The 26,097-nt window shown below is 38.4% G+C and overlaps 2 protein-coding genes across 5 annotated transcripts; both read left to right on the top strand.

Moving 5' to 3' along the window:
- The first annotated feature begins 1,420 nt into the window (after window positions 1–1,420).
- Window positions 1,421–6,678, top strand: LOC116263905 (purple acid phosphatase 22-like). The gene is made up of 5 exons (XM_031643725.2): window positions 1,421–1,786; window positions 4,016–4,307; window positions 4,652–5,220; window positions 5,691–5,779; window positions 6,203–6,678. The coding sequence occupies exons 1-5, from the start codon at window positions 1,637–1,639 to the stop codon at window positions 6,399–6,401; spliced, it is 1,299 nt and encodes a 432-aa protein (XP_031499585.1). The 5' UTR covers window positions 1,421–1,636; the 3' UTR covers window positions 6,402–6,678.
- A 1,996-nt stretch (window positions 6,679–8,674) lies between these two features.
- Window positions 8,675–26,097, top strand: LOC116264117 (nuclear/nucleolar GTPase 2). 4 transcript variants are annotated; one of them, XM_031644123.2, is made up of 14 exons: window positions 8,675–9,077; window positions 10,416–10,491; window positions 10,936–11,194; window positions 11,471–11,604; window positions 12,715–12,844; window positions 13,082–13,242; window positions 14,294–14,395; window positions 14,532–14,636; window positions 14,717–14,845; window positions 15,000–15,140; window positions 17,996–18,096; window positions 19,508–19,565; window positions 24,206–24,497; window positions 25,616–26,097. In XM_031644123.2, exons 3-14 carry the CDS (start codon window positions 10,960–10,962, stop codon window positions 25,624–25,626), a joined length of 1,599 nt encoding a protein of 532 aa, XP_031499983.1. In that variant the 5' UTR covers window positions 8,675–9,077; window positions 10,416–10,491; window positions 10,936–10,959; the 3' UTR covers window positions 25,627–26,097. The 4 variants fall into 4 exon arrangements, with proteins under 4 accessions (XP_031499983.1, XP_031499985.1, XP_031499982.1 ...); XM_031644125.2 differs by having other exon boundaries at window positions 10,942–11,194; XM_031644122.2 differs by lacking the exon at window positions 10,416–10,491 and having other exon boundaries at window positions 8,676–9,077.

Raw genomic sequence — 26,097 nt, forward strand, 5'->3', positions numbered from 1 at the left:
GATGTAATGTATGTATGCATGCGGTTGAAAACCTAGAAATTCTTCTTCATATCACTTCAATGATCTCAATGTATGGATGCTCATAGCTCAAATGGATGAACTTGAGGTGCTTTATGTGATGTGTCTCTAGTTCGACTCGCAACCGGTTATATTCATATATCTTATGGGAGATGGGTTCTATGTGTAAGTGTAAGTTGAAGCATGTGATGAACTCGCTGCCTAATAGCAATGCAATTATGGATTCTACGGGCAAAGAGAAGAAAAGAAAAAGCTTCGACTCTCACCCTAAGAGTAGGTATTAGTAAATGTTGTAGATTGGATGACTCAATATATTTAGATCCTATACCGGTCTTTTACTCTTTGATTATCATTTAGGCCTCGTTTGATGCACATAAAGTTTTTTGTATGGTAAAATTATCAACGTACGAAAGGAAGAATTTTTCATGGAAAAAAGTCGGACCTAAAGAGGTTCGACTAAAATTACTTATGTTTAATGCTGCAAGGAAAAACCGCACAAAGTTGAACCACGTTGCACAGTGGTTATTGTGCATCAAAGGGGGCCTTAGATAGATCTATAGGGTTAAAATTTTCAAAACCTAAAAAAGGATTATGCCATTTAGTTTCCACCAAATCCTTCCTACCTGATTATGTCCAACTAGATGAATAAAGCAAGGTGGATTGTTTTTCACCTCGTTTATGAAATACTAAAACAGTTCCTCTTGGTGCATACTTGATATAATTTGTCTCTAATTAATTACCATTTGCATCAAAATTTACGTAGATCACAGGCAACCCTAGTAATAGATATTGATGTACCAAAGTACCCTGTTTTCACTCCAATGAACCCTGACCACCAAGACTGGACAATACAGGACAGAGGCAGGTGGGGCAATTGCCCACACATGCACACAAAAAGTATTTATTCTTTCATATTGAAACTTTATGATAGTTTTTCTCATTCACATCTAGGTATCTCTCAAAAATTTAAAATTATATAAATGGTACACCTTAACCAAACCTTTCTGGCTCCAGCGAAGACAAAATTTTACTAATTGAACTGAACTCAAGGAACGTACCCATCAAAGCTACCTAACTTCCGTATTGATAATAAACTTGAAGCAGGGAACCATGCCATTAATAAAATGTCGAAAGCCACATGAATAGCAAACCACAGACTTGGAAAGACGTGAAGAAAGCCCTTCAAGAAATAAATATGCCGATAGATTGCATCATTGCGTGCATGGCAATATCAAGAATTGGAAATGCTTGAAGAAAGCCATTTAAAAAACTATAAATATGATTGTAACTGTAAAATCATAGGATATAAGCATAAATAAATAAATAAATAGCTGCATAAGTAAATAAATAAAAGGAGGAGTGAGCAACATATGTACAAGTTGACTTAGGCCTTTAGAGAGAGGAGGGATCGCGTAGAGAATATGCCTTTGGAACCCCCATGTTTCTTCACGTTTTCTTGTTTTTCTCTGTTATAAGCACCTGACTGGCTTGCCTTTGTTTTTGCTTGTTCTTGAAGAGAAGGAGAGAACATCAGCATCGAAACAAATCTTTTTAGGTTTTCTCGTTCATCGTTTTCTTTCTAGAGAGACAGTAGAGAGAGAGAGAGAGAGGTAGATTGATGGCAAGGTGGGGCGCAGGCGCCCTTGTTACAGGGATAGTCCTGCTCTTAAGCATTCCATATGGGGCATTCTCTGCCGGCTACGTCCGACCTCCTCCTCGTAGTCTCGTCTCCGTTCCTCACCTTCATGGCAGCTCCCGACCACAACAGGTAGAATCTCTATCTCTCTCTCTCTCTCTCGCTATATATATATATATATATATATATATATATATATATATATATATATATATATATATATATATATATATATGAATCTCTCTCTTTTCCCCCCTGTATATATATGGAGAACGTTTCTTGGTTCCTTTCTCTCTTGAATCGAATCTCATGCCAGAGAAAGGCGCAGACAGTCGACTTCCTCTCTCTCTCTCTAAAAATGAGAAGAAAAATTGAAATGTTCAATTGGAGATTCTATTTTATTGCGGCATTTTGTTTACTTTCTTTATGAAAGAAGAAGAAGAAGCCTTTTGCTACGTTCGATTCTTCATCCAGAAGGACGGTGGTTGGTTGCATCTGCATTTCATGAGATCTCCACGCAAAGAAAACTAGATCCAACCAGTGCCAACGATAGGATTTTCATTTCATGCGGAACTTTCGACATGATATCCAAATCTGATAGCTTGCAAAAAACAAGTTTTGAATTATATTGGTTTTCACAGTTGCATTGTTCAAGCAGATGGCACTTCCAGCAATTGAACCTGAATCCCATCCCTTCATCACAGATGTTATATCAGAGGCTGAGTCAGAAAATTCTGGTTAAAAAGCATTCATTATCAAATTTTAAATTTGTAAAGGATACCAATATGTAAACAAGAAAATTTCTTTATTTGTAGGTATGTGTGGGCAATTGCCCACACGGTATCCACACTTGCCTCCCCCCCTAGTTATAGCTAGGACATATATGTACATGCCCCGTATTTAAGTTGTCTAAATATGCTGCCAATCGGATCCGCCCAAGCCTAATACATCCAAAAGAACCAAACTAAAACCCATGTCCTCGAACCCTTTACGTCCATATACAAAACATGTTGGAAGATGATGTATCATTATTTTATATATCAAACTATTATAAAAAACAGTCAATATCACGAACGCATCCTTGTTCGATTTTATACGTACGCTTGCAAGTTGGGGTATAGTTATTTGAGTTTTTTACGTTTCTTGACTGTCATTCTTTTACGACAAGCTATCTCAAGAAAGCATATGAGTATTGAGGCAGGTACTTACGAAGTTTGTTAAGGCACGAATACGGTTAGATTTATATATTAGGTTTTTCTGTTAATTGTTAGTCATATGATTAGATAAAAAGAAAAAAAAAATGAAAGAAAGGGTGAAAAAAGTAGGAGATCAGTGAAAGATAAGATAATTAGTGCATGTGTTTGTGTCATATATATATATATATATATATATATATATATATATATAGAGAGAGAGAGAGAGAGAGAGAGGGAGAGAGATGCATTCTTCTCATATATACATATATATATGAGAGAGACAGAGAGTGTGTGATGCATTCTTCAAGTACCACTCTCATTTTAGGAGTGATACTTATAATTTGAAACTTTTTTTGAAAAAAAAATGCAAATTAATATGCATGTTTAAAAATATAGAAGTGGATAAAAATCAGGTTCTACTTTCTTAGACATGAATATGAGCGTTAGAAAAAAATTAATCTATTGGTTTTAAAATCTCATCTACATATTTAAAACATACTACCGTTTTATAGATTGAAAATGTTCGCATTCATAAGGTGAATGATAAAGAACCTCGTTAAAATTTAATGTATGTCGAAATTAACCAGTATTACAATGAGACTGATTGAAGCCATTCCTCACAAGTCTCAAACTAGGGCTGCTTTTTCTCTCCTAGTCCCAGCTTAAGTCACTTATCTATGCAAACTGTAGATATTCTCCACATAAATGTGGAAGGTTGTTGGTTTTCTTTTCAAGCTGTTAGAAAGCATGGCCACAAATATTAATGAGATTTTGAAGTGCCCACGTTATATATTGGCAAAAACGCATGAACATTCTTCATGATCATTCCAATTCCAAAACGAGATTTGGTTTCTTCTATTGGATTTTTCGTTTCTGCAAAAAAAACTTGACGGTAACCTTTGTGAATTACCAACGGCTCCAATTCAATTCTCCTGAAATACAAGAAAATCCATAGAAAATGATCCAGAATGGATCTGGTTGCATTAATCCAGTGTTTATTTCGTAAAAGAACCTACTATATACAAGATAATACGATCATTGGGCAGTGACAAAAAAAGAGAGAGAGAATAAAAATTATAGTTAAAAATGAGACAACTTAATGTTATGTGTGTGCAGGATTTTACTTGATCCATTTAATTTGTCTGAATCTGTAACAAAATTTCAGGTTCATATTTCATTGGTGGGGAGTGATCACATGAGGGTGTCATGGATCACGGAAGACAAGCATGCACCTTCAGTGGTAGAATACGGGAAGATCGCCGGAAAATACAGCCGCTCGGCCACCGCAGAAGATACGTCGTACCGTTACTTCTTCTACAGCTCCGGCAAGATCCACCACGTGAAGATTGGGCCGTTGGATGCTGACACCACATACTATTACAGATGCGGAGGCGATGGGTCGGAACTCAGCTTCAAAACTCCACCCTCCGTCCTCCCCATCACGTTTGCTATCGTAGGTTGGTTCATGGCGCGCCACTTTCTTAAGGTCTGGCGCCGCGCGCCGGCCAAGGGTTCTTTCCCGACGGCCTGAACTCATCATAAATGTGAAACGATTTTTTTAACCCAAACTTACAAATTCACCCTTAGATCTGTCTACCTGAATGTACGAAACAAAATTTTTAATTCTTTAATTTCGAATTTGTTTTGTCATGTAACATTTCTTTCTACAATTTTGATTTACTTTTGGCGTAAATGCATAATTGTACTCTTTTTTTCAGCCTAGAAGGTCATTTTTGTCATTCTAACCACCCAAACATGCACCAGAGTCGAACATACAACCAACTTTATTTGCACCATGCAGGTGATCTAGGTCAAACAGAGTGGACGGCTTCAACTCTAGAGCACATAAAGAAATCAGACTACGATGCACTGCTTCTTCCAGGAGACCTCTCTTATGCAGACTGCCAGCAGCCTCTTTGGGACACATTTGGAAGATTGGTGGAACCCTTAGCCAGCAGCAGGCCATGGATGGTAACCCAAGGCAACCATGAGATCGAAACCATTCCCATACTCTTTAACCATCCATTCCTATCATACAATGCCAGGTGGCGCATGCCGTACGAAGAGTCGGGCTCGACCTCCAACCTCTACTATTCATTCGACGTCGCCGGCATCCACGTCATCATGCTCGGATCCTACACGGACTTCGACAGCCGCTCCTCGCAGTACACGTGGCTGGAAGCTGACTTGGCCAAGGTTGATAGGGAGAAGACACCCTGGGTGATTGTGTGCTTCCATGCACCATGGTACAACACAAACACTGCTCACCAAGGGGAAGGGGAGAGCATGAGGAAGGCAATGGAGGCCATGCTCTACAATGCACGTGTCGACATGGTATTCGCCGGCCACGTGCACTCGTATGAGCGCTTCGTAAGTAGAACATCGAGCTCATATACTCTTTTTTTTTTTTTTTTGTTATAGAGCACTTATCCATGATTACAATGATTTTGGACTACAACAATATGTGGTTTATTTGGAATATTGGTGATGAGATTCTTGGTTAGATTAGATAGTTAAAAATGATCAAATTGGCATATCTATAGTCTATCCAGGGTGGAGGCAAGTGTGAGCAATTGCCCGCATAAACTCGCAAAAAGTGTTTTTTTTTTTTTATTGAACTTTGTAATTGAAAGCCAAAGGCTCTTGAATTAATCAAACTGGCAGCATAAATTAGGGTTTCAAACCAAACAATCTCAACTCAGACATAAGATGCCAACTTCCTTGCACTGTCATGATGGAATATAAGAGTATTCTGATAGTCACTGCAAGTAGTACTAAGCACAGACAAAACTTCAATGAAGGTTTATGGGAACTAATGTCTCTCTCTCTCTTTTTCTCAGACAAGGATTTATGACAATAAAGCTGACCCTTGTGGCCCAATCTACGTGACAATTGGGGATGGAGGCAACAGAGAAGGCCTTGCTCTAAGGTATTGTCCTACATTATGTCCACCTTCCCTCTCTCTCTACACATGCACATTTCCATACCCATGCATGTGGTCTTTCATTTGAATGTTTACTTTTTTGCTTGATATTGGTTGTCTGTATTTTCAATTTGTTGGGTGAGATGAAAGAATATTTCATTCTACTGCCCAACAAAAGAACCGAAGCTGGAATAATACCTGAACTGTTTTTAGTGCTTCCTGAAATCGTTGGATTCTTCAGTTTTGTTGCTTTTAACATTACAGAGAGAAAAAGAACATAATAAAAGGTTTTCTCCAAAGATGCACCTTTTCCTTGGCTAATATCTATTGTTTGAGAGTGCAGACAGTGGGAATCAGACATGCAAGTGTGTATGGTTCTCTTCTAAAGAATGAACTAAATGACATGCTCGTTCTCTTCTGGATTTGTAGTTTCAAGGATCCCCAGTCCCCTCTCTCTCTCTTTCGGGAGTCGAGCTTCGGCCATGGCCGTCTGAAGATACTGAACAGCACGCATGCTCACTGGGAATGGCATCGGAACAAGGACGCCGACTCGGACGTGGGAGATGAGGTGTGGATACAGAACCTCCGCGTCTGCGTGGGAGCAAGACAAGCTAAAGACGAACTGTAAAGCGCGATCGGGATCAAGTGATGTGTGACCAAGATCATGAACTTGCCAGGTTCTACTGGTAGTTAAAACGTTCCAGTTCGTGAAATGGTTGTTTTTCATGTGGTGTCCAAATGTTCAACTTTCAGATAGCCAGTTCAGTGACGTCGTGGTTTATTTCTCAGCTTCATCGGAAATGGTTGCTACCAATTTTATGATACTTTTGTGATAACCTCTTGTCGTGTCGTGTGTATAAGCTAATTATCAGAAGCTCCCAATTGTCAATTGAAATCGTATTTTCTTTCGGTTGCTTATTCTTCTGCTTGTTAGTTTATAAAAAAAAGTTTTATGTTCTGAAAAGAAAATTAAGAAGCAATTTCTGGCTTTGAGATAAAAGATTATATATATATATATATATATATATATATATATATAAATTGAATAGTGACTTAGTTATGTAGAGATCCAACCATCTAATAATCAAGACCCTCTCATTTAATATGATGAATGATTAAGAAAAAAACATAAAAAAAAAGTAATACGTATTTTTTTGTCATATAATGTTAGTTCATGTTTTTTTCTCTTTGATTTCTTTCAACCATTCATCTTGAATGACTTTGATTAAATAGTTGAGTGACTCCGTTTCTCTCTCTCTCACACACACACACATATATATATATATATATATAAATAGTTGAGTGACTCCGTTTCTCTCTCTCTCTCTCACACACACATATATATATATATATAATAAAAAGTTGATAAAAACGAAAAACTTAGGTCAAGGATAAAATCCAGACTCATTGATTTTTTGTTCAAAAAATTATTTTAAATACAATATAAACATCTTATTATATTTATAAGGACTATTTTGATACAAAACATGTTTTAATTCAAGTCCTTTTAATAAAAACTATTGATTTTGTCATTGGGGTTGTTCATTTTTTCTTATTATAACAACACCATTAAAGTCTAATTGATCAACTTATTTTTTGCGTCAATTCATGCTTAAGATCATACCAATAAAGTTAGATTGCAAAAAAAAAAAAAAACACTTCAAAAATCAAAATCAAAAGGTACAGTTTTTATCTCTGATCTAGGTGTCAATTTTTTACCAACTTCTCTTTACTCAAATGTTAACATCCTGTCTTTTTTTTTTTTATTGGTGAACTAACTACATATCTTAAACATATTAAGTACGAAAGTTTGAAGAAATTAGATGTTCATGCTTCATAATTGTTCGAACTTGGCATAGTACGAATATGAGGTTCAATCGGATGAAGAACTAACGCGCAAGGTACCTTAAGCGATTTGGCTAGCTTGTTTATCTTGGTGGTCTATTTTCCTCTTAGTGAAGAGACACGTGTTCTTAGGGGATTGGTCAATTCCATCCTTCATCTGTTGTTGTACCATAAGATGTAACCAGCTTTTAGGGGCTGTTAGACCCCAACTTTTTCATATATATATATATATATATATATATATATATATATATATATATATATATATATATATATATATAATGTTACGGCTGAAAACGATGAAAATGTCTCCACCTATTATTAAATGGAAGACTCCTATAAGGACAAAAATAAAACCCCAAGAAATTTCCACCTAAAAGTTATGAAAACGCTCTCCCATAAAACGTTGCCCATATTTCTTATCATGTAAAGCGAGATAACGTGGCTCTAAAATTTTTTGTCTTGTTTTGATAATATAACATAAAAGTAAGCGGTTAATGGAAAAATCTTCAAATTGAAGAGTGTTTTTGACACTGAGGGTGAGGGAAGTGTGGTGACTGGTGGGACTTCTCACCAATTCCACGGGGTCTACATGTGGGTCTGCCGCACCGGCCTAACCCTTCCTATCATCATCGAAGTTTCTATTTACAGTTAGTGGGCTAGAAAAAAAAAACTTTTGAGAGATAATAATTCACAGGTTTTCATGGTTTTCATGCTTGAACGAGCACTTTCATGTATAACAAAGTAAATATCAACGATCGAAAAAAATATTGACAAGCTGCCCGCACCAGCCTACTTATGGCTCGGTGGTTGGTAGCACCCAATCTCCACCTAGGGTCGGTGAGGTCCAGCCAACTGCGACCAAACCAGTCAATATTTCATGTTTTTTTCAAATTCCTGTTTTGAAAATTTTAAAAAGTTAAAAAGTGTTTCTAAAACATATATGTTTATTGGGTCGATTTTATAAATTTCGTGTGAGGGGAGGGCTTTTCGTGCCCTTCTTCCTCTTTACTTCTCCAAGCCCCTGTTTGATTGCAGGGGAAACTGTTGAGCGGATGAAAAAAAGATTTGTACGAATTCAACCGGTGTTATCAAACACGGTGGAAAAAAGCAGCAATCAGGGTAAAATTGCTGGGTAAAGTTCCCCCGCAAACGGTCCGACTTTTTTCCGAGGATAATTTTTTTGCCCGTTAGGGCTTGCTGTTCTTGGACCCCAGCGTTCCTCTTCGTCGCTAGACTCTCCACCGCCATAGCCGCTCTGCCTCCGTCCGTCGGCGGTGGTTAGACAGAGTGGGAGAGGTGAGCGCCTCTTTCTCTCTTCCTTCCTGAAGAAAACCGGGAGGGTTAGGGAGAGCGAGGGAGGTGCAGAGAGAAAGAGGGAGAACGAGAGGGAAGAAACGAGGGAGGTGGAGAGAGGACGAAGGATTGAGAGATAGCGGAGAAGAGGACGGTAGTGGAGGTAAGTCATCCGAAGTTCATTTTCTCCTTCAATTTTAAAATTCCTTCTTAGTTTAGAAGTTTGAATCTCTGTCTTGTTAATTTCTGGCAGAGAATCTTAGTTTTCATTAGTTTTGGTATGAGATTATTGATGGAAATGGTAATGCTGGACTAAATAGGGCTGAATGGATCATACGGTTAGAATATTTTGTGGTTTTTACTTAATTCAGATAAGGTTTTTCTTGGACAAGGATAAATTGAACAAACTAGGTGCAGAAAAAATTTGATTTGCAGTATAATTTTAAGGGGGAAACATCCCTCTTGGGCTAGCAAGGGGGCTGTGTTGCACACGGTCAGCCCTTGGAAAGCTTTTCTAGTCGCGTGCAGATTGGTAAGTTTTGGTTTTGTCTGAAATTCAGATGTGTATTGTTCTAGCAATGATAAGTTGAACCGAGTGAGCTTGAAGGAGAAATTTAAATTAGCGTACCTTAAGAGAGTTAATATTATCTTTTTCTTAAGGGGACTGGAGTCTGGGACTACGTACACTACATTCTTGGACCTTAATTAGAGTTAGTGTCTAACTGTAATAGATGGAACGTACTTACATAGTATTGGATTGAATCTGTCTCTCGTTAGGGCTGGGCTTTAAGAGGGCTGAAACCTAATGAGCGTTAGGCATTGGGTCAAGAATGTCGAGCTTCTGACTATATTGTCTAATTTTCATTAGGTGGGCTGGTTCGTGAAACCACACCAGAGGATCTGCCCCAAGAGCATGCTAGATAGTATCTTCTTCTTTGGTGGGCAGATTTTAGTATGTTCATCAAAAGTGCATGTTCTTGTTTGTTTAGTTTGTGGAAGCATGGATTGTTACATTCAAATATGCAATACATTGTTAGCACAACTAATTTTAATGTTTGTCTATGAGTTATATAATTATGTGGTGGATGGATCATGAAATTAGATAAATATGGTAGATTCAACATAATTGATATCTTGCTTAGCCTTGATTTATTTATTTGTATGCTGAATAGATCTAAGTTAGATGTTTTTGGTTAATTGAAGTTACTTAAATCATCTCTTATGATTTCTTCATTATATAACGATACGACAACGATACGGCACGATACGTTACGATACGACACTATACAGGTACAATACGATAATTTTTATTGTTTTTGTATTATTTTTTGAGATTTTTTTGAGATTTTTTTTATTTTTTATTTTTTAAAAATGATACGGTTACGATACGTTACGATATTTTACGATACAACGTATCTTAAAGTCTGACCGATACGGCTTACGATACGCTTTTTACAACATTGGTCAGTAGGACTCACCTCTTTATATTTTCCTTTTTCAGCTAAGCAAGATAGAGCTTTTAGGGAAGGCAGCTAAGCATCAGATATATTTAAGCCTCCGAGTTCCTAGTGTAATAGGTAGATAACAGATTCGTCTTTATTGATTATGTGTTGCATATCATGTAGAAAATAGCCATTACATTTCAATTTCCAGCTCATATTTTCAGTTTTGAATTGAAATTTGGCCTAGTGATCGTTAGATTTTGAATTGCGTGAGGTAGTTACAGCTTTTTCCTCACTCCCTAGAGCAGGGGGTGACACAAGGGGTGACACACACATTCTCTCTTTCTCTCTCTTTCTCTTTCTCTCTCTGTTTGAGTAAAGGGGCTAATAAGGTTACCCTTTTTCGGCTGCATATCTCCAGCAGGAGAACCCCAAGAATTGGCACCTCACTTGTGTGCCTAGCTAGAAAAGGGACATTTGTTACCCTGCCTTAGTCGCTGACCAGGGTGTGGGGGGCTCTACAATTTGTTTCTTTGCCAGACTAACCTTCATTTTCTCTCTTTCTCTATGCATAACAAGGAACAGGAAGGAAGAGAGGAGAAAATGGTGAAGAACAAGAAGGAGAAGAAGGTGAACGTCTCGGGGAAGCCTAAGCACTCCCTTGACGTCAACCGTAGTAACAGCCAGGATGGCGACACCCGCAGTTCTGCCACGGTTCGCCGCCTCAAGATGTACAACAGCAGGCCTAAGCGGAACCGCAAGGGCAAGATCCTCAAGCACGAGCTCCAGTCGAAGGAGCTCCCCGCCACTGACATCCAGCCTGACCGCCGCTGGTTCGGTTTGTGCTTCAACCCCCTTCCTGCTCTCCCTCTTGTTGGTTGGGCTTGGCATCCTTTTTTCTCCTCATTTACTTCCACTTAAGAGTTAGGAGTAACTGTGGGGTATCGGTTACAAAACAATGGCAACCGTTTTGACTTGAAAACATGGTCACCCTGGCTTGCTCAGCCAAGCCATGGAAGCTTATGGTTGTTTTGATTTTTGGTGCCGGTCTAATTAATCTGTTTGCAGATCATGTATTCAAGTCTAATTGGATCCGAAACGTGGTCATTTGCAGGGAATACGAGAACTGTAAAGCAGAAAGAGCTTGAGATTTTTCGTGAGGAGCTTCAAAGCAGACTTTCCAACAATTACAATGTTATCCTGAAGGAAAGGAAGCTACCACTTTCCCTTCTGAATGATCACACCAAGGTACACGTACTTTTCTAATTTTTTTCAACTTCCATCTATGTGTTTGTGTGCATGTGCAGTGGAGAGAGTCATTGAACCTATTTAGATATGTTGGGAGACAAACTAAAATATATGGTTAGAAAGGGTAAATGAGGCAGCTGAAACTGAAATGTCCAGCATTGGGCATTTCAATGGCCATTGATTTCTTTTAAGTCAAACAGCTGGTCCGTGTTAAAATTTTTTTTACTACAAGACCAGTGTAAATAGTGAGCTGGTTTTGAGAAGGAATACACATGCATAACTATATAAATAGCAAAAACGACAAACTTATGTCTATTCAGATGGATTGGGGTTGATCAGAAACAACCTTATGGTCGAAGGAATCATTTGAAGGCGTGGGACTTAATACTGATTTCAAATGTAAAGTTCTCCTAACTTACAATATTGGGTTTCCAATCTAGATTCCTATTCAGATGATAGTGGTTGGCAGACAATATATGGACCTGACAAGACAAGTTTTTGGTCTGTTCCTTCTTCTATTTTTTGGATCCTATATTCTCATTCAAACTTCAAACTCAAATTTGTTTATATTGGATGGAACATATCTTACATCTTTATTCAAGTACCTTCTAGTCATCCAGTGTATTCAAAATTGAATCTACAACAATATGGGTTGTTCTTACCTGTTTGCATTTGTCAACTCCTGGTAGATATTCAATATTAGGGTTTTACTTGTCCTTTCTCATGGTTTACTATTATATTGTGAAGTCCAGGTTTGCGGAGCTGACTTAGTTCAAATAAGCTCAATTATGTGGTGCCAATTTGATTTAGCAGCTTTAATAGCTCTCAAGGCTATTATGATAAATATGAGATTCCTCAAATAGAGGTCAAGTTGTAATTGCCACTCTTTTAGTGTGTATAAAAATTCTAGAAATCAATTATTCTTGTACTTGTTCTTGAATAGTTGGTTTATATCTTCCTCCCATTCAAAATCTTATGCAACTTATGTTTATTGTTTTATTTCCTTATGGTGTGGAAAATTTGGTGAAATGATTGATACTATGATACTTGATGAATAGATCTCTTTTAACAAGCTGACTGATAATTCTTGGACATGCTGTACTTGTCCAGCAAGCTAGATTTCATCTCTTGGATAGGGAACCTTTCCAAGATGCTTTTGGCCCTAAGGGGAAGAGAAAGCGTCCAAGACTTATGGCAGATAATTACGATGCATTGGTCATGAAAGCTTCTGGATCTCAAGGTATTTTGAGATTCATCAATTTCTAGTTCCTGTTGCGCTTCATGTTAGCTCACATTTTGACTTGAAATCATCTTTGCATTATTTTGAATTTAATTTTCTGTATGTATAGTGCCTTCTCTTCCTTTTTTGTTATTCATACTATTGTTTTCTCAAATTAGGAGAGCGGAGACATGTTTTTGCCCATAATTTTGTTTGTTCGAAAGCATTATGTTTGTATTTTTTGTTTGTGTGATGTAGATGCTTTTGAGCAAAAATCAGCTTCTGTACCTTCGGTGGATGGGGTTGAAGAAGATGGTTTAAGGGATCTTGTCAGGCATACCATGTTTGAAAAGGGGCAAAGCAAGCGAATCTGGGGCGAACTTTATAAAGTTATTGACTCCTCTGATGTAGTTGTCCAAGTATGTATCTTGTTCCTTGAGCTACTAGACCATGTGATTTGAGTTAATAAGCCCCTTGCTGCATGTACCAAATTTTTTGAATGTTTCGGACACCTAGCTGATAAACATTCACACAGATATGTATACTTGTTGACATACACTGACACATGCATGAACTTGATGGTGTAGAGTCTGGAGACTGTCATACTCAACTTACGAGTTGGGTGCCTATTCTCTCAAAGGGTGAAAAGGAAATCATGTGGATAACAAACAATAATTGGTTAGTGATGGCAGATTGTGATATTCAATTAGGGGTGTTCATGAGCCCAATTCAAACCGAGTTGAGCCAGCTCGAGCTCAGCTGATGTCATAAGACCCACAACTCGAGCTCGGTTCAAGCTCAAGGCGATCTCAAGTTGACTAGCTAGAGCTTAGTAAGGTTCAAACTTGACTCACTTAATCTCGAGTTGAGATTTTGCTTGACCTTGGCTGAGCCATTTAAAAAATTGGTTTTTTATTAGGACAGAAGGGACTCGAACACTGAACCGAGTCTCAGGTCTGCACATCGAGACAACTTTCTTCTTCCATTAATAATGGTACATGTCTTTTACATATTGCCTTACCACGAGCTTAACTGAGCTAAGTTCGCCTGGGTCGAGCTCGACTCATTTATTTAAGCGAGTCCATTTTTCAACTGGAACTTGACTTATTTAATAAATGAGTAGACCTTAGGCGAGCGCGAGTTTGAGTCGAGCTTGAGTTGGCTCGACTTGTTGAACATCCCTATATTCAATCTCGAAGTGAATTGAGTGGGACTCAAGTGAAAATTATGTAACAAATAATTACAATAAAAGCATATAAAGAGATTATGGAAAATGGATAAAATTAAATTTGAAAAGATAGAAAATTGACTCTTAGACTATATAAACAGACACACAAACTACCAGCCTACAGTAAAAACAAAAATTAATTAGTATGCTGGATATCTATTTCAATGAGTGTCTTTTCTGCAAAGTTCCCTTCTTTTAAAATAGTTCCATCATTTTAATCATTTACAGTTCATTTGTCTTAGGTACTGGATGCCAGGGATCCCCAGGGTACAAGATGTCGTCATTTGGAGAAGCATTTGAAAGAGCATTGCAAACACAAGCATCTTATATTTTTGTTAAATAAGGTTCTTTTCCTTGCTCTTATGGAGCCTGTTTCTCGAGGTTTCTTATATCTTGTCAATGTCATGACAAGGTAAGTTTTGTTTATTTTCATTTCGTCATTGTTCACACAGATGAATGATATCTTTTGTGGCTTGACAGTGTGATCTGGTTCCTGCCTGGGCTACAAAAGGATGGTTGCGTATTCTATCTCGTGAATATCCAACACTAGCATTTCATGCTAGCGTCACCAAATCTTTTGGAAAGGTTTTCACAGTTCTTTTAAGTGATGTCTTGCAGCTTGTCTGTGTGCCTCCTTTGTTACACTTCTTTCTTTTGGTTTTCAGGGTTCTCTTCTTTCAGTTCTCAGGCAGTTTTCTAGGCTAAAAAGTGATAAGCAGTCAATTTCTGTTGGCTTTGTTGGATATCCTAATGTTGGGAAATCATCAGTTATCAATACGTTGCGAACAAAAAATGTAATTACCTGCTTTGTTTGAGATGGTGTTAATTTCAGTGTTTTTAAGAACACTTGGTTTTTTTATAGCATTTTCTTGTAGCTACTTCTTGCTTACTCTCTCTCTCTCTCTCTCTCTCTCTCTCTCTCTCTCTCTCTCTCTCTCAATTTGACAGGTCTGTAAAGTTGCTCCAATTCCAGGTGAGACAAAAGTTTGGCAATACATAACACTGACAAAGAGAATCTTTTTGATCGATTGTCCTGGAGTTGTGTACCAAAATAATGACTCTGAAACAGATATCGTGCTTAAGGGTGTTGTAAGTACAACTAAGTTTGTCTTTGTCAACAATACCTGACTTTCTTTCACTTTTTACAATTGTGGTTCTTGGAGGTATATAGTGTACTGTATAGGTCTCACTACATCTGCCTTCATGATTTATGTGGTAACCTTAATCTTTCTAAGCCTGAAATCTGGATTCACATACCACATGTTGTTGTTCACATATGTATCTGTTTTATCATGGAGAGACATGCAACGTTTGTCTACTATAGTTCAGAGAGATGCCTATTGTATCATGGGTAGACAAGCATCTTTGTCTACTATAGTTCAGAGGTATGCCTATTGTATCATGGGTAGACAAGCATCTTTGTCTACTTTATTTGCACTTACTCTCACAGTTGCTATGTTGGACAATGAAATTCTGATTTGTTTAATGCAATGTAGCCTGAAATTGCATTTGCATAAGCCATCTGAAATCAACGTATCTGTTTCAGGTGGGATCAGTATAAGCTAACATCTTATTCTCTTCCCCCACCCTAAGTAACCTGGACTCTTTGCAAAAGGTTGCTTTACCTGAGCATGGCAACAAACAAATTGCTTTTTTTTCATTGAATTGTATTGGTAGTTTTTTCTTCTGTTTATAGATAAATAGATGGATATTGGAAAAAATGGGAAGTGATGTTTTATCAGGTTCTCATCCTCCCACAGCTGAATTCCCTTTCTTGAATCTTGTTCTTGCTTAAAGGATAAAGCTACCATTTATGCAGCTCCATCCCTCTGATCAACACACACAACCCCATGTTGCTTTGCCTCTTGAGCAGCACTGGCATTCTATCCCTCTGTTGTCTTGTCTTTCTACCCCACCTCTGCTTTTCCACACTATCCCTTGTTCTCGGTTCATCATCACCTTGTCTAAGTTTCTCTGCCATGCCTCAACTTCACAGTAGCAAGACATTGTGATTCTGTCCTATTTGTTGGGGGACTAGCCAGGTGGCAGAGATAACTAATGCTATTTGAGTGGGAGTCATCCTTGTAGCTCCAAGAAGAAGTGAAGTTGATCCTATGTGGTTGCTTGAAGAGGAAATGGGGATGGATCAAAGGAAGAATGATGTTGTTAGCCGGAAGGTGGTTGTGCATGAGTGGCCAAGTGAAAGAATCTATGTCACACAAGTGTAGAGTGTGGACTGTGGATGCAGATGTGACAATTTGAGAACAATGTGGGTGGATGTATATGTAATGGCACTGGATTCCTACACCATCTGTCCTTTCACATTCTGCCCAATGCAGTGCATCAAATAGTGTGTGTGAGTCTGTGAGAGGCTGGATTCCTCTAGCTGGCCAAAGAAATCTACATTATATATATATATATATATCCTTTTTTAATACCAGATGGCTGGTTTCCCTTTTCTAATTTTTTTTGTTGCTTATTTACTTATTTTTTATGTTGTTTTTTCTTTTCTTTTATTTTTATCTAATTTTTAGGATTTTTTAAGATTTTTAAAAATTTACCATACTTTTCCCATAATTTTCCTTTTCTCAAGCTTGCCGTATTATACTCGAAAAGACCCTCACCATTTACAAACCGAAAACGATATTTGTGGCTACGATACGTCGATACCCACACACTCACACACACACCCACACATATATATGTATGTATGTATGAGTGAATATAAGTATACATACAGACATACATATACATGAGAGGACAATAGAAACAAGTATAAAATTGTGATTTTTTTAATGCTTGTAAAAATATTGATAAATGTTTGTACCGGTTTTTTATTATAAAATAATATATTAAAATTTTAATTGCAAATAGAGTATCTTTCCAAAATTTCATGATAGTATTATCATGCTGATATCATGATATTGTCATGAAGTTAGTGTAATAGATATTGCAAGAGTTTTGAAAATCTTGCAATATTTAAAAGAAAATAAAATAAAACAAAAAATGGAAGAAATTGCTAATTTTGAAAATCTCGCCCAAAATGAAAATGTCTCAAATTTATCACGTTTTTACCCGAAATTTAATATTTTTTAATTTTAAAATTTTTTTATTGTTTTTATTGTTTTTTATGGTTTTTATGATTTTATTTTTTAAAGATTGTTGAAATTTTCCTGAGATTTATCTGAGAAGAAAAATTTTGTCAAAAAATACCGGAGAAAAACCTGACCGAGATTTTCCTGAGAATGATATTTGTGATAATGTATGAAGTTAAATTTTATAATGCCATAACTTTTTCCTGATATTGTTCTTTAGTCATATTGGTAATGAAAGTAAAAAATATTGTTGAAAATATTACTATTATGACTGCTGATGAAATAACTGAGCTTGGTCAAGAGATTCTAAACTTAGCTCAACTTGTGCAAGGTTGGAGAACCTGTATACTATACATTTGCAACTTTATTTTCTTGAAATACTTTACAAACATGCAAGTTGTTAAATACAATAAGATACAGAGTTTGTCTTTGCCTAATTATCCTTTGGAGGTAAAAAAAAAAAAAAAGCACATCATCTTGTTCAATTTCCCCCCTACCCCTCTCCAAATGAGCCATACTTGCCTTGTACTTCATGCTGAGACTAAGGGCCTTTACTGTAGCAGTCAAGCCCATGACATGCTTAAGTCTAAGCAAATGGAACCAAAGCCTGAAGCCCGATTTTTCAGCCTATAACCATCTGTCTTGCAAGCATTTGGTTGTTTTTGATTGCTTATGTCATTGGTCTCTTTGAAAAAGGGAGGACTTTCTATGAAGTGCCCCGACAGTTCGATTGATTCAAACTACGTCCATGTTATTGAGCAGTGTTTAAATTGTTAGAACTTTTGAGGAGCTAATGTGCATTGTTTGCTAAGGATTTAATCATGGTATGTTGTATTGTGTCATTATTAGGTTCGTGTCACAAACTTGCAAGATGCTTCTGAACATATAGGAGAAGTGCTAAAGCGGGTTAAAAAGGAGCATTTGCAAAGGGCATATAAAATAAATGACTGGTAATATATCTTACGCAACTTTTCCCTTCTAGCAGTACATCAGAATATTATGGCACATCTGTGCAGGCTACGTGCTTGAGCACGCAAAGACATGAAAGTGCACTTGCTATGCTCATTTTGTTGTTTTTTTACCTTTTATATGGAATGAATTTTCTGTTGTCAAGCTTGAAATTGTTAGTGATTTTGTAGGTCTTTCTTGCTTTCCCTTTTCCGTTTCCCCTCCTCCGTCATTTGTATCACTTCTGATTTCAATTCTATTAAGTAATAGAGACATTAGCACTGACTTTTTTACATCCCACTGTTTTAAATAATTAGTTTTATATGCTGTTTCAGAAACAGAAATCTCATTTAGAACTTGTTACCTGTTGGATTTTCTGATTTCGGCTTCTGGCTTTACATAATATGGAAAGGAGTAGATCACTTTATTTGTTGTTTAAATTTGGCAGCTTCTTTTCTATATGTTACAAAATTGTGTTTATATTTATGCATGGTTGGTAGGTCATGTGCGCAATTGAGCATTTATAGCTTTCACAAGAGTCAATAATTGTGACGATAGTATTTTTTTTTTTTGCCTTAGTCTTGCATGAAGCCCTGGAGTTTAATTTAGAAAAAGGTGTAGGATGTCTCTCAGAAGCTTTAACAGGTTCAGTCTCACATGAATCTATTAATTGATATTCTTGAGCTTTAAGGTGGAACCGAATCTCTCTACTGTTTCGACACAGAAGGCCTTCCTCTTTTTCTTCTTTTTTCCTTTTGGGGGGGTGTGGGGTTGGGGGAAGGGGGAGACAAGAAACTTAGTCTCCATGGCAAGACACATATTAATGGATTCTCTCTTTCAAAGGGCAATTAGCTGGACCCTAGATATGGAAGAAGTGGATATTACTGAAAGAATATATTAAAAGTAGATCAGCAATTGGCATTAGGCAGGATTAGTTGGTCCCTATTGACATCAGAAAAAGAAAATGACAAGAGCCGTGAAGGAAAAGAAAAGTTAAGATGAGAATTGGAAACTCGAGTCACACATCAAGAGGAAAAATTACAGAAAATGCTTCCACACAGACACACATATATCTAGCTGCCTTGTTGGTGCCTAAGCCTGTTTTTGAGTACCTAATCTATGATGAAAAAAAGAATATTTATGTGAAAAGGTCTGTTCTTTCAATTTGAAATATAACACTTGCTTAGAATCTCTTTCCTGTTGATCAAGTTGCTCAATGCTCATTTAAAAAAGTTTGATATAAGGAAGCCCTTTTTATTGGAAATACTAAACTAAAGATAACCTTTACATGCCTGGTAAGGCTGGTATAATCCCTATAATGTCTGATTGATGTCCATATACATCTAGCTATATATATATATATATATATATATGAATGTTAGATTTTTATGATTTTGATCTTTGGCATTGCAGGGAAGATGAAAATGACTTTCTTGTTCAGCTATCCAAATTGTCAGGGAAGCTTTTGAAGGTATGCTATTTGTGGTCCCTGGAGTTTCCCCTATCCATGATCTCTATTTGACATTCCACTGGCTATTTCAGCAATTCTGAGCAATAGATATAGATTCTTCAAGCTTCATATTTTTTGAATATGAACTGATGTGTATTGATATAGTGTACAATCATGCTATATACATGGGCTGATTTTTCTCTGTGAAGCTTATAGTATTAGTATGATTCTGGTGATGACTCAATACTTCTATTTCTGGAGTGGTACACATCTTATTGTATGTTTGATATATTATGTGATTATGGTTTAGATTTCATGCGTGAATCTTATCCTTAGTCAAGCAGTTGGTGCTTCTATGTGTAATCTGCAACTCATCTTGCTATTATAAACGACATCTTGTTGCGATGGTACTACAGTTTCGTCAGTGCAATGGACTAATATTCCTATTATTTATAGTTTGTACGTTGTATATCTTGTCAATCATAAACAGTTGCATTGAGGGGCATTTGGCAGCAGAAACACTAACAGAGTGTTCCATGAATCTATTCCAAAGTCATGGAACAACATTGTGTTAGTGTTACTGTTGCTAAAAGCCCCCTAAGTGGATTGTCCAGTGCTTAATGGCTTAGAAGTTAGAAGTTGGAGGAAAATGGTATTAGATGTTTGTCCGTCTACTTAGTACTACTCTTGAATGAGAATCATTTCAAGATAATGATCATACACATGAGCATTTAGAGCTTTCTGAAGCTAGGATTTTTCCTGTTCCAGCATTCACACTCCAATCCCGTCATTACTGGAAGGACGGAAGTAGCCTTCAACTATATTGAGTACATTTATAATATCGGTGGGGCCAAACATATCATAAGATCCTAACTAGCTTGTGTTAACATGCTGCAGCTCACGTGTGGACTTGAAAACAGAGGCATATGTTTTTTTGTTCCCTTGTCCAAGTTAAGGGAGGGCCTCCTATTAAAAACTGTGTATCACCCTTCAGCTGTGTTAGCCCTCCTCGACTAACGATCTGGACGGCAACGACTGCCGCAGCCACACACGCACACAGTCCACATGAAGCCCAGCTTCTCTCACGTCAAAATAATCTTCATTAGGGTTTGATTACCCTTAAGCAAGTTTACATGACGTGCTGGGTTGGGTTACACAAGCTAACTAGACCCGACCCGTTACAAAAGAAATTATAACTTAAAAGCACCCAGAAATGACAACAACAGAAATTAAAGAATTGCAGAAATTAAAAGATTGCTGAAATAACTTGTGCCTAACAATTTCTCCCCCTTGAGAGACACCTTGTCCTCAAGGTGTAAAATCTGGAAACCGACTAGTAATGTCTTCCGCCTTTTCCCATGTTGCTATGCCCTTTTCGGTATTGTTCCACTTTATTAACCACTCAACAGATTTTGCCCCGTCCTGGCTGATAGTGTGAGTGCCTAGTCGGCCAAAAGGAACAGCCTTGGTTTGATCTTGATTAATCGGTTTCGAAATTTTGTCTTCTTCAATTGGCGGCTGGGGACAAGGCTTGAGTTTTGAGACATAGAAGACAGGATGTATATTACTTCCAGCCGGCAGCAACAACTCGTAAGCTAGAGGGCCAACTCGTCTGATGATGCGAAATGGTCCGACATAGCGGGGGGCGAGTTTGTTGTACCCTCTTGGTTGACGATACCCTGCGGCATGTGTTGGTCTGTGCAAGTACACCCATTCGTCTACATTACGCTGCTGCTCTCGATGTCTGCGGTTGTATTGGATTACCATCCGATTGCGCGCCACAGCTAGATGCGTCTTGAGATCTCTCAGAATGGCGTCCCTGCAGCGGAGTTGTGTGTCCACTGATTCTTCCCTTGTTGTGTTTGGTTGATAGCGACGTATAGTGGGAGGAGGACGCCCATACACGGCCTCAAATGGTGTGACCCCAGTAGAGGAATGCCAACTTGTGTTGTATGAAAACTCAGCCCATGACAAATAGTTCGCCCAAAGACGTGGCCGTTGCCTTGCAAAACACCGTAAGTTTCTAGGCAGCGGTTGACGATCTCGGTTTGGTCATCGGTTTGTGGTTGATATGGCTATGCTCAACTGCAACTTCGTGCCCTGCAATTGAAAGTATTCTTTCCAAAAGGCGCTGATGAAAATGAGATCTCTATCGCTGGTTATCGATATGGGCATTCCATGTAGTTTTCCAATATGATCTTGGAAGGCACTGGCTACCGTTCTTGCTGAATACGGGAGCGACAAGGGCATGAAATGCGCATACTTGGACATGCGATCCACCACTACCAAAATGACGGATTTTCCCCGAGATGAGGGTAGACCTTCTATGAAATCCATTGATATGTCCTCCCATATCAGTTCCGGCGTGGGAAGGGGTTGAAGCAGTCCCATAGGCTTCATTGTTTCATATTTGCTCTTTTGGCATATGTTGCATCTTCTTACAAAATCGGTGATGGCTCTTTTCATTCCAGGCCAATAAAGTAGGGCGCAATCAGCTGTAAGTACCCTCCACTCCTTCATGACCAGCCGCCTGTTCATTGTGATAATGCTGTATAAGGGTTTGCAGCAGTGTGGACTTGGGCGGAATGAAGATGTGTCCTCTGCGATACAAGTATGGTGGTTTCCACTCATACCCATATACTTTAAGAGGATTCTGCTCTAATTCTTCTTTGATCTTCTTTATCGACGCAGATTCTCCTTGCGCCTGTTGAATCTCCTCCCACAAGTGAGCCTGGACTTGTGAAATTGAAAGTAAGCTACTGACCTGTCGATCGGGGGCTCTTGACAGACCATCCGCTGCAGCATTTTCTTTCCCCTTGTGATAACAGACCTTGAAATCAAAGCTCATCAATTCTAGTATCCACTTTTGCATCGAGGAAGATAAGGACGGTTGTTGTAGGCAATGCTTGAGGCTTGCAGTGATCGGTCAATACTATAGACTGTTGCCCCATAAGATAGTGCTTCCATTTTAACAAGGCAAGTACTAGTGCTATCGATTCTCGTTCGTAGGTGGACTTACTTGCAAAAGTTGGACCCATTGCTTTGCTGAAATAAGCAATTGGGTGTTGTTTTTGGCTAAGCACCGCGCCCACCCCAAATCCGACGCATCTGATTCAATGGTAAATGGAAGCCGGAAATTAGGTATATGTAACACCGGGGCTGTTGTCACTGCCTCTTTAAGTTGTTGGAATGCTTGTTCGGCCTGAATACTCCATGCAAATCGACCCTTCTTAGTCAGCGTTGTGAGAGGTGCTGCCACCAATCCGTAATTTCTGACAAATTTGTGGTAGTAACCCGTGAGTCCAAGGAACGCACGCAACTCCCTTACGGTTTTGGGTGTACTCCAGCGCTTCACCGCATGGATCTTTTCTTGTTCCATGCTCACCTTCCCTTGGCTTATCACATGCCCTAGATATGCGATCTTGGAAGTGCCAAAAACACATTTCGAAAGTTTGGCAAGTAACTGATGTCGCTATAGGGCCGTTAATACAGGTCGTAGGTGGTTGAGATGTTCTTGTTCACCTTTGCTATAAATCAGAATATCATCAAAGAATACTAATACGAACTGTCGCAAAAAGGGGCAAAACACATCATTCATTAGCGACTGAAAGGTGAAAGGTGCGTTCGTCAGTCCGAAAGGCATGACGGTGAATTCGTAGTGCCCGTTGTGAGTGTGGAAAGCGGTTTTTAGGAATGTCTTCTTATACGTTGTGCCACACGGATTTGATGATAACCCGAGCGCAAGTCGAGTTTAGAGAAAACGCATGCCTCATAAAGCTCATCTAGCAAGTCTTCCACAATGAGGATCGGGTACCTATCTTTGATAGTGATTGCGTTCAAGGTGCGATAGTCCACACAGAAAGGCCAGCTCCCATCCTTCTTTTTGACCAATAAAGCGGGCGATGCGAAGGGACTGCGACTTAGTTGAATCACCCTTGTTTTCAGCATCTTCCGTACTAATTCTTCGAGTGTTTCTCGCTGCACACGACTGTAGCGATAGAGTCGTGATTTCACAGGTTCGGCGCCCGGCTGTAACTCAATGCGATGCTCCCACCCTCGCTCGGGTGGCAGCGACTTTGGCGTGCTGAAAACTCACCCAAACTCCTGGATTATTTCCAGCAGCGTTTGTTTAAACTCTTCAAACCCGAACCGAGTCTCCTCCTCTTCTTCCGTCTGAGTCTGCACTTGAGTGGAGAAATTGGTAGCTTCCATGGCTTTTCAACCACTCTGATCTATCTTCACTACAACACAATGTTTGTCTTGCAGCTAGGATAGCAGAACGTATATAGCGATACTTGTACTACACTTTGATTTCCCCACTTTGTTAACCATTTACAAGGGCGAGGGATTTCCACTGAGAAATTTCTGGCAGCTCAATCCACTATATTCCTTGGGATGGTGTAGAATAAGCTTGGCTATCAAATACATCATTTACATATAGATGAAAGCAACCCATTATCTTCCTTGCGTTCACATGATGTGCTGATGATTTGAGTGGATACTAAATAAGGAAAATGGAACATTGTTGTTCTGATTTCAGGTAGCTGCTGTGTGGTGATGAATAAGTCTTTCTATGCACTACGTTATAATATTACTTTATCTGATGAATTACATTCCTGTGTTTATTAGTTTAATTGTTGGTTCATTTTTGCTCACCTTAGGGTGGTGAACCTGACCTGATGACTGCTGCAAAAATGGTTCTCCATGATTGGCAACGCGGGCGGATACCTTTTTTTGTTCCTCCACCATCAGAGGATATTGATGCTGGAAATAACAATGCTGAGGTTTCAGATACAAAGGAGGAGGGTCATATTGCTGATGATAAGACATCTGCTGCAATGAAAGTTATTGCGAATGTCATGGCAGCACAACAGCAAAAAGACGTCCCTTTTCAGAAGGAGTTCTTCGGGGAGGGTAATGTGGTTGAGGAATCAGGATCACCAACCGTGCCTCGTAAGTTAGCCTCTTTCAATGGGCTCCATTAGTAGTGAGCTGTAAAGGTTATATCTCCTGTATATTCTACTTTATGGCCTCTGATCTGCTTAAGAACTTGTTTAGGGGAGAAGACTTTAGTCTTTAGGTTTCTTGAATTTTTTCTTTTGATCTGCAAGTCCTCTAATCTATTTATACGGCTAGTGTTCCATTTTGCTTGGTAGTCAACGCATTTTAAGGTTATAATGTTGCCCATTCAAGAAATAGCATCTTAAGCCCCAATGTAATACCTGATAGAACTTTTGCCAAGGAGCGTAAGTGGGTTATCTTGAAATAAAACTCAAACTTAATTGTATATGTGAAATAAATGTGGCATGTGAAGAGAATTAAGGGGAGGTATCATGGTCGTATCACATTTCTAATTTGCACATGCAAAGTTTCAGGGAATGGCTTTGACAAACTTCTTAAATGTCTGTTTTTCTCCCGGTACAATGATCTGTGAAAGCCTGGAAAAGGAACTATGCAGCTCGTTGACTTGTTTAATTCAGCCCGTGGAGTTATTTCATGTTCATCAAATAGGTTCTGCTTGTCCACGCATATAACCAACCAAACATGAACAACGATTCTGTCTCACCTTATCTCTGGTAGATGTATTGTACATATTAAACTACACAATGTTATGCATGTATGTTTTGCACATCTACTACATGCAGATATAGGCATATAGCACATAAACATTTTATATTTCATGCATGATTTTATTGAAGTTCTGCAGCTACCAAGACTTCAGTTTCTCACGCAGTTAACCATCTCAGTGACGTCTGGTGACTCCTGAGCATAGAATCTGCATAGGTTACCAGTACATTTCTTTTTATTATTAATATTTTATTTTTCTAAGATAGGAAATCTGGGACTAGGGGACGTTGTATTGGACTATGTGAACGGAGATGCATCCAGGGCTATGAACATATGATTTTTGTAAATCAACGACCAGTCAGATTAATAGAACCGTAGGCAAACAGGGATTGTTTTCTTAATAATTGGCTTGGACACGGTCTGTTTGCTTCATCTTGGCAGCCTAAATATGAACCTGCGCCCTTTGCGTATATTACCTTAGTCTCTTTTTGTTGCCTGTGCAGCCGAAGACTGATGCTATATGGAGTTGACAGCCAACAAGTTCCATACTGCAGAAATTATGGAAATATTCAAGGAAACATCGTGCAAACTTTTCCAGCATCAATTTGAAGATGGAAGCAATTTCTTCCTCTATTACCGATGAACGGTCAAACATGGTATCCGCTATCATGAGCAAGGATGTTGCAAAGGAATTTTTGGATTGTGAGCAGTAGGCATGAAATGAGGGTGTTCTACTGTTCTCGTCTTTTAACTTTTCACGTCCACTCAGGAGCAACGTGAGATGGGCTTAAGTTTTGTTAAGTGGGAGCTAGTAACAAAGGAGGAATGAACATTAAAAGCTTAAATTTTGTTAAGTGAGAATTAGTTTGAGAGATTATTGAACATTATATGTTGAATTTCAGAAAAGAAAATAGCCTTTCTGTAATCGACAATTATATTATTTGTTCTTTTTGGGAGGAATGATGAGGCAAAGCAGTTTTTTTCA

The sequence above is a fragment of the Nymphaea colorata genome, chromosome 11 (assembly GCF_008831285.2).
Source record: "Nymphaea colorata isolate Beijing-Zhang1983 chromosome 11, ASM883128v2, whole genome shotgun sequence".
Classification (NCBI taxonomy): Eukaryota; Viridiplantae; Streptophyta; class Magnoliopsida; order Nymphaeales; family Nymphaeaceae; genus Nymphaea; species Nymphaea colorata.

Bases quoted from the DNA above. Each gene is read 5' to 3' on its own strand.
- LOC116263905 (XM_031643725.2), top strand. From the start codon at position 1,637: ATGGCAAGGTGGGGCGCAGGCGCCCTTGTTACAGGGATAGTCCTGCTC. The intron at 1,787-4,015 runs GTAGAATCTCTA...ACAAAATTTCAG, and splicing joins GCAGCTCCCGACCACAACAG to GTTCATATTTCATTGGTGGG. The intron at 5,221-5,690 runs GTAAGTAGAACA...TCTTTTTCTCAG, and splicing joins TGCACTCGTATGAGCGCTTC to ACAAGGATTTATGACAATAA.
- LOC116264117 (XM_031644123.2), top strand. From the start codon at position 10,960: ATGGTGAAGAACAAGAAGGAGAAGAAGGTGAACGTCTCGGGGAAGCCT. The intron at 11,195-11,470 runs GTTTGTGCTTCA...GGTCATTTGCAG, and splicing joins GCCTGACCGCCGCTGGTTCG to GGAATACGAGAACTGTAAAG. The intron at 14,396-14,531 runs GTTCTTTTCCTT...GTGGCTTGACAG, and splicing joins TTATATTTTTGTTAAATAAG to TGTGATCTGGTTCCTGCCTG.